The 15,320-nt window shown below is 49.6% G+C and overlaps 1 protein-coding gene across 1 annotated transcript in view; it reads right to left on the bottom strand.

Moving 5' to 3' along the window:
• Positions 1-1,646: 1,646 nt before the first annotated feature.
• The window catches only part of LVRN (laeverin), a 91,569-nt gene continuing 77,895 nt past the window's right edge, over positions 1,647-15,320 (bottom strand). Inside the window, exon 20 of the mRNA XM_090038417.1 lies at positions 1,647-4,041. Coding sequence (XP_089894543.1) covers positions 3,895-4,041 — 147 coding nt within the window. The 3' untranslated portion in view covers positions 1,647-3,894. The remainder of the gene's footprint in view (positions 4,042-15,320) is intronic.

The following is a 15,320-nucleotide window of genomic DNA, read 5'->3' as shown; positions in this document are numbered from 1 at the left end:
GATTTGATTTGTTGATTTGGATCATTGACCCTGATTTGATTCAGCTGAATTGGAATCTGAAGATTCAATGCTGATTCAGAGAATCAGCAATTCAGACATAGACGCAGTTTTTTCTACACACTTCGAGGTACCAGGCACGACTTGTGAATGCTGCAATGCTGGGGCAGATGGAGCATCCCACAGGAGCACAGTGGCCCCCCATGTGCTTGGCAGTGAACCCGGAAATGGACCAGAAATACATCTGGTACACTTCTGGGTCCACTGAAGAGCACGCTGCCCCGCCCCCAGCTCAGCAATTGGCTGCGGGGGGACTCCAGGTGCCCCCTGCAGACCCAGAAGGTACTAATCGCCAAGTCAGGGAAGTGCGGGGGGGCTCCCCAGCACACTCTCCAGCAGACCTGAAAGTGGGTCTGCTGCTGTGCACGCTGGGGACCACCCCCCCATGCTCTTGTGGGATGCTCCATCCACCCCAGCACTGCAGCGTTGACAAGCTGCCTGCTACCTTGAGGTATGTAGAAAAACTTTTAAAGCTGTGTCTATATCAAAATCTCTGAATCTTTCCAAATCTTTCTGAATTGATCTAGAGGGTTCCAATTTCATTTGGAGAGATTAAAGGGCATCCTGATTCAATTCAGTATTGGAGATTCAGCCACCAAAAAGGGACTGAAGTTTGCACAGCCCTACTGAGCAGCTGGATGTGAAGCTGGTGGCGGCAGTGGCAGCTCAGAGACACTGCAGCCACTCTGCCCAGCTCTGCAGGGCCCCCCAAAGTGTGGGTCCTGGGGCAGTTGCCCCAATTCACCCCGCCTAGGGACAGCCCTAGCTATCATCCTAGAATTTATTGTGGAGTTATCTCCAGTGTTTTTTCTACAATTCTAACCATGACTGATCACCTTACCAAGGCTGATCACCATCCTAAGGTCAAAGCAGTTTATTCCTGCTAGTTATAGCATGCCAGAGCTCTGACATTAATTGTGGTTCTACTTCTAATACATTGGTTGGCACCAACATAAAGAAAATTGACTGCATCGGAAATCAGCTTTTTTTGCCTGATGTGGCCGATAAATGCCCTGTGAATGCATGTAGCTGAAACGCAGCACATAGGCGGCAAGGAACACAGCCTGGCAGTTTGGAGAGCTGCGTCCAGCTGGTAAGTCTGTTGTAGTGGAAGAGAAGGAGTGTGGGTGGGGCAGACTGAGCCCCCCACAGTGAGGGAGGGAGTGGGGTTGGGGCGGGCACTGCCCAGCCAGGGTGGTACAGGGCACAGGACAGAGCCATGGCTCATCCAGGGGGTGCAGGGGTGGGCGGCTGCAGCTCCCACTACTGCATGCACCCCAGGAAGGCATGGGGGGCATGTGGCCCCAGGTATGCATGGGGTGGAGAAGACTCCTACTGTGGGCTGGGGCCAGGGCTGCACTGGGCTCTTCCTGGCAGGGGCTGGGTCAGGCTGTGCTCAGGGTGGGTGGTGGCAGCACTTGGAGGAGGGTTGGGGGACTAAGGCAAATTTTGGAGTGGCTGCAGCCCCCCTGTAGCCCCTCCTCTCAGCACCACTGCCATCCACCCTGACAGCAGTCCAATCCAGTCCCACGCCAGGAAGAGCCTGGCGCAGCCCCAACCCACAGCGGCAGCTCACCCTCCCCCAAGCAGATGCGGGAACATGTCCCCCATGCCCTTCCGAGGTGTGTACAGATGTGGGAGCTGCTGTACTTGCCCATGTCCCCTGGGAGAGCCACAGCTCCATCCTGCCCTGGCTGGGCAGCAGCTGCCGCAGTCCCACTCCCTCTCCCTCTCTCACTACAGGGGCCTCAATCTGCCCCCCACACCAGACTTAACAGCCAGATACCGCTCTTCAAGCGGCCAGGCTGTGTATCAGAAATCGGCTCAGTATTGGCTAATATGCCTCCCTAAAAATCAGCTGTCAGTATCAGCCCAAAAATCTCTATCTGTGCACCCCTACGTCTAATGATTATTTTTAAAAGTAAAAATTACATCTACTGTCTTATTTTAGGTCCAGTTTAAATACCTTAGCTTAATAATGGAACCAGCTTGCTCACTCTCTCTCGTAAAAGACTTACTTATGACATATAGCCATATAGCCAAACAAAATGTCTGTACTAGGAGCAGATATAGAGTGCCACTATTCTCATCTTCTGACAAATCTAAATCATTCTCCCCTGACTCTTCTGTTTCTATAATTATTTCAGACAACTGGCTAGAAAAGGGCCAAATACTTAGGCTATCTTTTCTCAGCACAGCAAGAAGCGATATCAATGAGTCTCCAGCATATTACCCTTCTTTGGGTGGCACCCATGATGAGGCATCTGGTAATTCTGTGTTTTCTTCCTGGTATTTAGTCCCAGGCTTTATAAGGTTACAAACTTACAGCATTGTATAAGTTTGTAGGAAAATCAATCGTATTATTTCTTTGAGGATATACATGTTAGACAGACACATTCTTAATCAGTAGCAGTAATTTAAAAAATTATTTATTTAAAATTATTTTGTAAATTATATTGGCAAGTATTTTCATTAATTGAAAAATGTAATCATGTTGTAAACAAGAAAGGGAGAGAGGCTGCAAATAGCTGTGAGGGAGTAGTTTGGGTATTCTGAATTTAGTGGCAAAACTTTGAAATCTGGTTACCCAAAGTTTGATACTTAATCCTGCTATAAGCTGCTTGTAGAGTTTTCAGCTTGTGTGGGGGCAGCAGAGTTGTCATTTAGCACCCTCACTCCCAATCCTGGAGTCTTTTGGGGGTCAAAACAACCCCTACCTCCACTAAAACAGCTTTAAAATATGCCTGGGGAGACCAGGAGCATCTAACATATGGCTTGCTGTATCAGCAAATGATGCTCCTGCCCTTGGGAATCCTTCAGTACATTCTTAAACCAGTTTTAATTCCCACTCATATCACCAGAGAGATGCAAAGGAGATTTAGTAGGGACTAAGAATGTGGCTGTCAGTTTAGAAAATGGCTATAAATTTTATTAGGAGCATGACAAAGAAATTTCCACATTGGCAAGTGTAAGTTTGAAATCCTGTGTGCTGCTTTGGGTTTGTTTTGTTTTCTTCTTTGTCCACTTACAGCATTGCCTTCTAGTTCTTCTTGGGTTTCCTTGAGTTCTCACATAATAAAGCTCTGCTCCCTGGACAATGCAATTTCATTTTTTCATAATTTGTTTAGCATACAAATGACTAAACTGTCTGAGGAGTCCATATTTCCACCAACTGTAAATTTAATACACTGATTTTAGTAGTAACAGCCTGAGTTCTATCTGGCTGTTAGTTATTACCCTCAAAAGAAAGGCAAATGACATAGATGCAAAACATTTATTATAATAATTTTTTTATTATAATAAAAGTTTTGTTTCTTTTGTCCTTACCTCTGGGAATCAGAACACATTCATGAGTTAAAGTTCAATAACACTTCCCTAAACAATCTCCATTTCAGACTTACCGAAACTGAGACTCAGAGAAATTAAGTGATTTGCCTAAGAACACAAAACAAATTGGTGACAGAGAAGAGATGAAGCCCCAACTTGCAGCTCTGTGTTGAAAGCACTGCCTCCCAAGTGTTGTCACATTGTTGCAGAATATTCCTGACTTTGTTTATAACCAAGTCTCTCAAGCATCATCCAGCTGGTAAACAAGATAAATCTATATGCAGCTATGTTTCTTGTCATCATCGTGTAGAATGTCGTTCCTCCTTGATGAATCAGGTTAGCACTGCTTTGCAGCTGGGATGGCAAACCCCAGAATTCTTTGGTTTGGAATACAAGGTGACATTCCTTCACACAACAAAATGTGTGCATCCTCTAATTAAACCATAAAGTGAATATTAAAATGTGAGTAAGTCACACTAAAAATATATATTTGAAACAGTTTTTCAGAAGTCAATCATCTATATTTTTCTGTAACCAGTCAGTCACTCGGGCAATGAGTTTTGCTCTCTCTTTATTTTCTAATTTTGCAGACTGTAATCTTGTAGTAGTAGAAATACTTTCATTCTCTTCCAGCGTAGCATTATAAAAGAGCTGCAACTGAAGAAATAGGCACATAAAGTTAGATTATGTAGTCTTACTCTGAGTGAAATAGATTACTATATTTTTGACAGGCATCTCAAACAGAACTGGTTAGAAAAGACAGTCATTATGGTCTTAGAATTTAATGTGAAATAATAATGAATGCCAGGGAAGGGTGTTATTGACTTCAGGGGCCAGGAATTCACTGTGCAATTTTTACTTTGGGGAAGATTCTGGCTTTTCAAAACTTATGTATTTGTGAACCTAAATTTTAAAAAGTGACAAGTGATCTTGACAGACCAACCTAAGATACCTCTTGGGGGGGATTTGCAGACAGTGAAAAGTCAGGTCTTTTGAAAATCAGGCCCTTCAAAGGGGAAGCAGAGATCTGCCTCTTCAGAGCACTGAGATGAGTTGGTCTTTTTTCTTGCAAAATTGCTCATAACAAGAATTGCAGGTGTTAAACTTCTGGGTGCAAGGGCATAGAAAGGACAAGTCTCTACAGTACTTGTCCAAGAGAAAACCTCCTTTGAAGACAAGGACTTTTAGGGTTCCCTGATACCAGACCACCCTTTTGTACCCAATCATCTTGTCTCTTTTTATCACCAGGTCACAAAAAACTTAGACACAGGAGTAAAGGTGGATGTCATTTACTTGGATCTTAGGAAGGCCTTTGATACAGTATCTCACCCCATTCTCATAAATAAATTAAGAGGCTGTGACTTAGATGTTTACACAATCCAGTGGGTGGCAAACTGGCTGGGGGGGTTGCACCCAGTGAGTGGTGGTAGATGGGTCGGTATCAACCTGGAATGCTGTGGGCAGCGGGGTCCTGCAGGGCTCACTCCTTTGACCTGTTCTTTTCAATGTCTTCATCAGTGACTTGGATGTAGGCATGAGGTGTACTCTGTCCAAGTTTGCAGATGATACTAAATTGTGGGGTGAACACATCAGAGGGTAGGAAACGATTGCAGGTAGACCTGGACAGGTTGGAAGAGTGGGCTGAACACAATAGAATACAGTTCAACAAGGACAAATACAGAGTGCTGCACCTAGGGTGTAAAAATATCCAGCACACCTACTGACTAGGAAGTGAACCTCTCAGCAGTACAGAAGCAGAAAGGGATCTCGGCATCATAGTGGACTCCAAGGTGAACATGGGTTGTCAGTGTGACAAAATCATCAGCAAAGCTAACTGCACTTTATCATGCTGTCACGGAGTCACGCAGGTGCCCCGTGACTGTGAGGGTGATTGGCAGAGCTGCCAATCACCCAGGCAGCTCAGGTGCCGGTTGCCAGGGTGACCAGCTGAGTCACGTGGCCAGAAGGGGGCAGGGCCTGGCCTTTATAAACAGCTTGGGCCGGAGCCTGCCTCACAGTTCCCTTCTGGCTGCCACAGGAGCAGGAGCTCTGCGGCTGAGCTGAGCAGCCCGAGGCAAGTGGGGCAGCCTTACCAAACTAACCGGCTGCAATGATGCAGGGAACAAGATCGCCTTTAAGGGCAGGTAAATTCGGAGGACCGGGTGAGGCTATTGGGGAGCGAGGAGGCCTCAGCAGGGCCCCCCCGAACAGCTTGGGGGGTCCCAGAAGATCGTGCCAGGGAGGCACAGGCCCCAGAGGGGGCAAGGCCCCGGAGGGGGGCGCGGCGCAAGGTGCGCGGTATTGGACCCCGGAGGGGGGCGCGGCGCAAGGTGCGCGGTATTGGGCCCCGGAGGGGGGCGCGGCCCCGGAGGTGATAGCGCCGGCCCAATGGCGCCGAGACTAGGGCGGTGGTAATGCCGGCCCAATGGCGCCGAGAGGTGGGCGGCGGTGGCGCTATAGGCTCTGTAGGGCGCCAGGTGGCCGAGAGGCACCCGAAGGGCGAGGGACAAGACAAACGTCCCCCGGAACAGCTGCGAGGCTTGGGGCGTGCTGAAGGGGAGGTTTGGAGGCACGCATAGCCCTTAAGGCGGGGCGCAGGTAGACACCCCATTGGAGGAGCAGGAATAAGAACATCCGTACCGTCCACCAGGGAAACAGGCAGCCTCCATTCTATATATATTAGACATCAAGGTCGTGGCGGGCGAGATTCTGAGGGTGCTACGTTCACCCTAACGTGACGGTGAGTGGCGCTAGGGAGTTTCACGGCCACCCTTAGCGCCCGCTCCCTCACACATGCAATAGCAGATGCATGACAATAAATTCAAGGAGATGGTACTTCCCTTCTATGCGGCCTTGGTCAGACTGCAGCTGGAGTACTGACTCCAGTTTTAGGTGTTGTATTTTAAGAAAGATGTGGATAACCTAGAAAGGGTCCGGAGAAAGGCCATTTGTATAGTTAAGGGTTTGCAGGCCAGGCCATATGAGGAGAGACTAAGGGACCTGGACCTCTTTAGTCTCGGAAAGAGAAGGCTGAGAGGTCATCTTGTGGCTGCCTACAAATTCATTAAGGGAGGGCAACAAGGAATTGGAGATGCTCTGTTCACCAGGGTGCCTTCTGGGGTAACAAGGAACAATGGTCACAAACTGACAGGGAGCAGATTTAGGCTGGACATCAGGAAGAACTTCTTCACAGTAAGGGTGGCCAGAATCTGGAATGCGCTTCCAAGGGAGGTGGTGCTTTCCCCTACCCTGGGGATCTTAAAGAGAAGGCTGGATAGGCATCTGGATGGGGTCATCTGACCCCAGCACTCTTTCCTGCCCAGAGCAGGGGGTCAGACTCAATGATCTGTTAAGGTCCCTTCCGACCCTACTATCTATGTATGTATGTGTTCTCTTCCAGGTTGGTGAACCTCCTTCGGCGGGCTTTAAACTAGGCTCGTCGGGGGAGGGGGAAGATGAGGGCGGAGGAGACGATGAGATACCAGGCCCAGCAACAGCCAGCGTGCCCAGACCAATGGTCAAAAGGGAGAAACAGGTAAGCGATGGGGGACGGGGCATTGCTGAGACTAGGGGGTCAGTGGGCACAACCGCTGAAGGCCTCAAATGCCTCTACACGAATGCTCGAAGTATGGGGAAGAAGCAGGAGGAACTCGCCCTCCTCCTAGCTGTCACCAGCCCTGACATAGTAGGGATCACAGAAACGTGGTGGGACTCATCGCATGACTGGGCGGTGAGTGTCAAGGGCTATAGGCTATACAGGAAGGACAGGATAGGAAGGAAAGGTGGAGGAGTAGCACTCTACATCAAGGAGGAATATACTTCCTCGTTAATTAGCATGGGGGTAGAGGGGGGGCACTCTGAGGTGCTCTGGGTTAGAGTAAAAGGCAGTCCAGGGGAGAGAGACTTAACGGTGGGAGTCTACTATAGACCTCCCAACCAGGGAGAAGAGCTCGACCTGGAATTCTTAGGTCAGCTTACAGAGGCAGTGAGGGCTAAGGATGTGGTCATCATGGGGGACCTGAACTTCCCAGACATCTGCTGGGAGGAGCAGTCAGCCAAGTCTGATTGCTCACGTCGGTTCTTAGCCAGAGTGCAGGACCTCCATCTAACCCAGGAGGTGCACAGTCCCACCAGGGGAGACGCCTTGTTGGACCTAGTGCTGGCCACGGGTGATGACCTGGTGAGGGGGCTGCGGGTGATGGGCCACCTGGGAGACAGTGATCATCGCTTGCTGGAATTCACCATCCAGCGTAAGGTGGCAAAGGGCTGCAGCAAGGCAACAGCCCTAGACTTTAGGAGGGCTGACTTCAACAAGCTAAGGAGGATAGTTGGGGAAGCGCTGAGGACCCAGAGGGGAAGGGAATCAGATGTCGAAGGTGAGTGGTTGCTCCTTAAGGAGACGATCCTCCATGCCCAAAGGGAGGTAATCCCAACAAGGGTCAAAGGGAGCAGGAGGGCACATAAACCCCCATGGCTCACTAAGAGCATCCGGGAATGTCTCCTTGCTAAAAGGGAGGCATATACCCAATGGAGAGATGGGGTCATCGCCAAGAAGGACTATGTTATAGTCGCCCGAGGATGTAGGGGGGCAGTCAGGAGGGCCAAGGCAGAGTTGGAGATAGGACTAGCTTCCCGGATTAAGGACAATAAGAAGTCCTTCTTCAAATACATAGGGGGTAAAAAGAGGGTCCCGGGTAATGTGGGGCCCCTGCAGGACACGATGGGCAACTTAGTCATCACGCCAGATGACAAAGCTAACATATTTAACGATTTCTTTGCCTCTGTCTTCCTAAGTAGGGACCAGTTCAGCCACCTCCCTGCTGGGCCCCCCTCGGGCCCCGAGAGAGACACGCCTGGGCCAAGGGTTAGCGAGGAGTTAGTTAGGGTACTTCTGGAGAGGCTGGACGTGTTCAAGTCCGCTGGTCCGGACGATCTTCACCCTAGGGTTCTACAGGAACTGGCTGAGGTCATTGCGGGACCCCTGGCACGGCTCTATGAGCACTCGTGGTGCTCTGGCGAGGTGCCGGAGGACTGGAAGAGGGCCAATGTGGTCCCTATCTTCAAAAAGGGAAAAAAAGAGGACCCGGGAAATTACAGGCCAGTTAGTCTGACCTCAATCCCGGGTAAGCTCTTTGAAAAAATTATCCTGGCACACATCCAGGAGGGCCTTGCGGGGGAATGCATGCTCAGGGGCAACCAACATGGGTTTATCAGTGGCAGGTCTTGTCAGACCAACCTGGTGGCCTTTTACGATCAGGTCACCAAATCATTAGACGCAGGGGTTGCTGTGGATGTAGTCTTTTTGGACTTCCGGAAGGCTTTCGACACTGTCTCTCACCCTGTCCTCATCAAAAAGCTGGGAGACTGTGGTGTCGATGCCCACACGGTCAAATGGGTCGCCAACTGGTTGGAGGGCCGCACCCAGAGGGTGGTAGTGGATGGGTTCTTCTCGACCTGGAAGGATGTGGGCAGTGGGGTTCCGCAGGGCTCGGTCCTCGGGCCCGCACTGTTCAACATCTTCATCAGTGACTTGGATGAGGGGGTAGAAAGCACCCTGTTCAAGTTTGCTGATGACACTAAGATGTGGGGGGATGTGGGTGCACTAGAAGGGTGCAATAGGCTACAAGCTGACCTTGACAGGTTGCAACGGTGGGCGGATGAGAATAGGATGGGGTTTAACACTGATAAGTGCAAGGTGTTGCACATGGGGAGGAAGAACCGGCACCACACTTACAGGTTGGGGAACTCCCCTCTTGCCAGCACGGAGACGGAAAAGGATCTTGGAGTCGTCATTGACTCCACGATGAACATGGGCCGGCAGTGTGGGGAGGCAGTCAAGAAGGCCAATCGTACCTTGTCATGCATCCACAGATGCATCTCGAGCAGGTCCAGGGAGGTGATCCTCCCCCTCTATGCGGCACTGGTCAGGCCGCAGCTGGAGTACTGCGTCCAGTTCTGGGCGCCACACTTCAAGAGGGACGTGGACAATATGGAAAGAGTTCAGAGGAGGGCCACTCATATGATCAGGGGTCAGCAGGGCAGGCCTTATGAGGATAGGCTACGGGACCTGAACCTGTTTAGCCTCCACAAGAGAAGGTTAAGGGGGGACCTTGTGGCCTGCTACAAACTGGTCAGGGGGGATCAGCAGGTATTGGGGGAGTCCCTGTTCCCCCGTGCGCTGCCAGGAGTGACCAGGAATAACGGTCACAAACTGGCGGAGGGTAAGTTTAGATTAGATATTAGGAGGCGCTACTTCACAGTCAGGGTGGCTAGGGCCTGGAACCAGCTTCCAGGGGAAGTGGTGCAGGCTCCTAGCCTGGGGATTTTTAAAAGGAAGTTAGATGAGCACCTTGCCGGGGTCATCTGACCCCGGTGCTCTTTCCTGCTAAGGCAGGGGGTCGGACTAGATGATCTACCTAGGTCCCTTCCGACTCTAGCTACTATGAAACTATGAAACTATCTGTGGAGAGACAGTGGGGAAAAAATAAAAGAAACCCAGCAGAAGAAGCGTCAGAAGAACAAAAAGAAGGAACAGAACCAGGCGAAGAGCAGAGATTCTGGAGCAGCTGCTCTGTGACGCTGGGGCGAGCCACGGGAGAGAGGGGTGGGGCCGGAGAGAAGCAGCAGCAGTGGGAGAGGCGCAGATCCGGAGAGAGAAAAAACAAAACTGGACAGGGGAGAGAAAAAAACCCAATAAGAGGAGACCCCAAAAGGAGAAAAGGGGGACAACCAGGACTAACAAAAGGGAGAAGCTTCAACAAAAGCAGATAGAGACGTAATTTGCGAGAGGAAGAAAACAGAGACGAGAACCCTCTTCCCCTTTTGAGGATATTGGGACGGTTGTTGTTATCATTCAGAGTGTTACTCTGCTGGTCAAGCAAGCTCTGAACATAAACAAGAGAAGAGAAAGGAAAAGGCAATTGAGGGAGAAATCCTTACAAGTTCCTGGGAAGAGGGACCACACCCTGAAAAGAAACAAAGTAAAAAGAAAAGAAATAGAACCCAGGGCAACGTAGATAGGACTGACGCAAGAGCAATAGATAAGTGGACTCACCGGAGGGGCAGGGAACAACAGGCAGACCTGGACAGGTTGGACAAACGGGTAGAAAACAATAGATGTGATTTAACAAGGAGAAATGCAAAGCAGAGGGTCGGACTTGATGATCAATAGAGGTCTCTTCCGGCCCTAACATCTATGAATCTGTAAGAAGTAACTCTGTTAAGTTGAACTGAGGTCCGGGTGGGATTCTGCTTAAGTTGAAATTCACAGTTAACTGATGTAAATAAGTAAGGATAGCCTTGCTTAGTGCAAGACGATAATGGATGTAAGATAAATAAAGGACATTGTAAACCCAAACTGGATAACGTAAGGCTGTAATTTCCAATTAATGGTCAACAAGTTAGGCACCCTATAAAGTAGAGAAAAAGGGGAAGCTAAGGTGCGTCACAAAGGGGATCCTCTTCCTCAATATAGATTGAGAACTATTATGATGGTAGATAATAATTAACACCTCCCAACTTATAACATCAAATATTAATCAAGATGTGGCAGGCAAGAGTCGGTAAATACTGTTATACTATCGCACGGAACAATCTGACATACAGAAGGAGAGGAGAGTGTACTGGGTTAGACACTAACCCCTTCACAGTATCTATGTATCTTCCAATACTCCACAAAGAAACCACAGTAGGGAATGACAAACTTTCCGCTGCTGTGTATCATTTTAAGACTTTTGATGGATACTTTCTATATTAGTTTTCATACCTAAGAAAGCTTCAATCATTTGCTGTTTCAATCATTCAATCATTTCAATCATTTGCTGAATAATAACTTGCTATAGCTTTAAATACCTCAAATTGTACATACATGTAAGTACGTACATTATAGACAATGCTAGCATATTAAGACAGAAAGACCCGATTTTTCTATTGCTCATTGTCACGGAGGCACTGGGGTGCTCCGTGCCCGAGAAGGAGGTAAGGTGAGCTGTCAGTCACCAGGGCAGCTCAGGTGCTGATTGTCAGAGCTGCCAATCAATAGGGCAGTGCAGCTGCGGGTTGCTAGGGCAACCAGCCGGTCAGATGGCCAGAAGGGGGTAGGGCCGGGCCTTTATAAATAGCCCAGGCCGGAGCCTGACTAGCAGTTCCCTTCTGGCAGCCACAGGAGCAGCCTGAATTGGTAGTGGCAGCCTTGTGGTGCTGACTGGCTGCGATGATGCCGGGGAGGAGAGCACCGTGATGAGAGGTATGGTTGGAGGCCCTGGTGGGGGGGGCTCAGTGTTTATGTTATGAGCAGGAGGCTCTGTGTTTATGTTGAAGCCAGGTGGCTTGCATTTCGGTTACAGTTACACCGGAGGACCAGGTGAGGCTGTAGGGGAGTGAGGAGGCCTCAGGGGGCTCCCCAGCAGCCTGGGGGTTCCCAGTGCCCAGTAGGGGCACTACAGTTTGCGCTGGAGAGGCACGGTGTTTGTGCCAGAGAGAAGTGCGGTGTTTGCCCAGTGGGGCAAAGGACCCAGAGAGGGGTCAAGGGGGCCAGCCACGGCTGTGGCCACCTGAGCCCCAAGTGCGAGGAGCGCGGTATAGGCCCAGTAGGAGAGCAACCACCGCAGGGAGCGCGGTGTGGGCCCTAGAAAGGGCAAGGCCCCAGAGGGGGACAGAGAGCGCGGGCGGAGAGCATGACGCAGGCCCAGAGGTAGGGCAACAGCCGCAGAGAGCGCAGCATGGGCCCTAGAGTGGGCAAGGCTCCAGAGGGGCAGAGGGCACATGCAGAGAGCGCGGTGCAGGCCCAGAGGCAGGGCAATGGCCGCGGAGAGAGCGGCGTGGGCCCTAGAGAGGGCAAGGCTCCAGAGGGGGCGGAGAGCGCGTGCGAGGAGCGCAGACGTGGGCCCAGAAGGGGGGCAATGGCCGCGGATAGGGCGGCAGAGACCCGAGAGGGGCAAGAGGCACCAGAGGCGTGGTAGAGGCCCTGAGAAGGGCACAAAAGCCCAGAGGTGGGCGATTTTAGGCCCCAGAGCGGGGCAGTGGGCGGAGAGCCAGGCCCAAGGGGCTCCGGTGACGGGGCGGCGGCGGAGAGCCAGGCCCAATGGGGCGCCGGTTACGGGGCGGCGGCGGAGAGCCAGGCCCAGGGACACCGGGCGGGTGATGAGCCCGGGGTGCTAGAGAGAGCACCAGAGGGTAAGGGACCGCACAACCTCCCACGCATACCCCTTAAAGGAGGCGTGCACACGGGTACCCCATATGGAGTAGGGGCAGGACCATTACGTACCGTTCACCAGGGAGATAAAGGCAGCCTCCCATTTAAACTCATTTAAGATCCAAGTCGTGGTGGGCGAGAATCCGAGGGTGCTGAATACAGCCTTGAGTGACGGTAGGGGGCGCTAGGAAGTTCACGGCCGCTCCTAGGCCCCACTTCCTCACACTCATAATTTAGCAAAGTTTTAAAAGTCTGGGTTGAGATTTTTCAGATATCTGTGTCTCTCTGATATTTTTTTTTTTTTTTTTTTTTTTTTTTTTTAAAGAAAGTTTCAGCCAAAATGGTTCAGTTGTTTTCAGGAACAAGACTAGGAAAATACAACATTTTCCCTATGTTAAATTCCTGTGATCTTTTCTTTGGGCAGTTCTAATGTCTAATTGCTTTGGAAGAGGGATCTGAAATCTAGTGGGAGACGGTGTGGTGACTGTGTCAGGAGCACATCTTTTATTACTATCTCTGTGAAAATACTGTTCCTGTGAAAATCCTTTATACTTGGTCATTTGTTGTAAGTAGTACTATAGTATGCCTGATCCCCAGTTATGGATTAGGAACCTACTGCATTGAATACCTGATTTAAAAAAAAAAGACTTCTTGCCGCAGAGATTAGAATCCTAGTATATGACAAGAGATAACAGAAGGACAGAACTGTCCCTGCCCCAAAGAGCCTACTTTCCAAGAAGACCAGAGATAACAGAAAGATACAGAGGAAAAGTAATAAGAGTACTGAACAGTGTGATAGTACATCAATAGACTACCAAGAGCTACAGAGGTAAAGCTGAAGTTTCCCTGAAATGGCTAGCAGCTGTTCTTGTAAACCAGTTGAGGATAGGTCTACACTGCATAGTGCAGTGCCATGCAGAGATACTCAAGCTGTCTCTAAATGAAATTGTCAGGTTCTGAAAGTAGCATGACAACATTAGCATGGCACTCTACCTGAGAGGAAGGGGGAATTAATCTGGGCAGAATGTCAAGCTAATGCTAAAGTCCAAGATACGGGAGGTGTCTCTACTTGGCATTGGTTAGGCTTCATTTAGAGTATGCAGTTTTGGGCAGTTTGTGTGTAGTTTTGGGCTCTACAGTTTAAAAAGGATGTGAGTTAGTTACAGTGTGCAGAAGTTAGTGACAAGAATGATAAAGAGTTTGGAAGGAAAGTCATACAAGGAGAGGCTGAAGGAGTTAGGGATGAGCAGCTTGTGGAAAAGACACTTAAGAGGAGACATGATAGCAACTTCATATATCCAAAGAGCTGCCATAAAAGAGAGATCAAACATTTTTTTTCTCTTCTTGCAGATAGTAGGATGCAGACCAATGGCTTGGAGCTGCAGCAAAGCCATCTTACTTGAATACAAGATGATCCTGAATATAAGACAACCCCCCCAATAATTAGATTGTATGTACAGAAAATGTATACATTGGTTTAATTTTCCAGGTATAGAATCTATATATTGGAGGTTTGCCTTGAATTTTTCCCCCTTCTACTGCTACAGCAGGGAAAATAAAACTGGCGGGGATCAGATGCCCCCCTTGCTCTCTACCCCCTCAACTTCTTCCCTCTCTCCCTCCCCACCCTACTATCAAACCCTGCTCTGCTTGAGCACATGAAAGGGAGGGGCAAACTTGAAAACACAGACTTTGAAATAAACATATCTTTAGTAGTTCACAGTTCACATTACTATGGGTGCCCATAGACTTAGTTCATCCAGAATTCATGCATTTTACCTTTTTTGAAACCACTGCAAGTTTTAGCACAGGTACTCCATAAATACACTTTACTTTCACATAATGCTGCTTAAGACGAGAGATTTTTTCCCATGCTAACTGGGGGAAAAACCCTCATCTTATATTTGAGTAAATACAGTAGGCTTAGACTGGATAACAGGAAAAACTTTACTGTTAGAACGAACAGTGAGGCAGTGGAATGGACTGTCTAGGAGAAGCTGTGAACTCTCCATCACTGGAGATCTTCAAGAAGAGGTTAGACAGCCAATGGTTAGAGGTGATCTAGGCCAGCATTTCCCAACCGGTGTGCTGCGGCACGCTGGTGTGCCATCAGGCATGTCCAGGTATGCTGTGGCATTTTGGGCTGGAGTCACACCCCCTGCCTGGCAGAAGCCATGCTCCCCACCTGCTGCTACTGTGGACACAGACAGACAGGGAGCATGGCTCCAGCCAGGCAGAGGGCATGGCTCCAGCCCAAAATACAATCTGACTGGCCATGTGCCATACCTCCCTATCAGCTTCTGGCTGGCCCCAGGCTACCCCCTTACTCCCCTGTCAGTATTTGGCTGGCCGCACGCCACCCCCCACCCTTCCATGTCTGGTGTGCCATGGTGCTTATTTAGATAAGTGTGCCATGGGGCAAAAAAGGTTAGGAAGTGCTGAACTAGGCAAAGTTATGCCTATGTTATACTATCGGCATTCCCCATGCTTCTGGGCTTTGCTGGTTGCCTCCACCCCCCATCTTCTGCTATAAGTGTTAGAGTTTTTAAGCCTTCCACAGAAGCATTGGGTGTTAGCTGCAACCAAGGCTGGGGATTTTGACTGGGGTGTGTCAATGCTCCTGCTGGGTCTTAAAATCCTGAGGTTTCTTAGGGTCAGAACAACCACCATATCTGGGATCAGGAAGACATTTTACCCCATGGTCAGACTGACATGGAATGTGCGGAATTTTGCCTTCCTCTAT

Source organism: Crocodylus siamensis, chromosome 3 (assembly GCF_052110815.1).
Source record: "Crocodylus siamensis isolate JL-2025a chromosome 3, ASM5211081v1, whole genome shotgun sequence".
Lineage (NCBI taxonomy): Eukaryota > Metazoa > Chordata > Crocodylia > Crocodylidae > Crocodylus > Crocodylus siamensis.
Note: the sequence above shows the minus strand (reverse complement) of the source record. Positions and strands in the feature narration are given on the sequence as shown.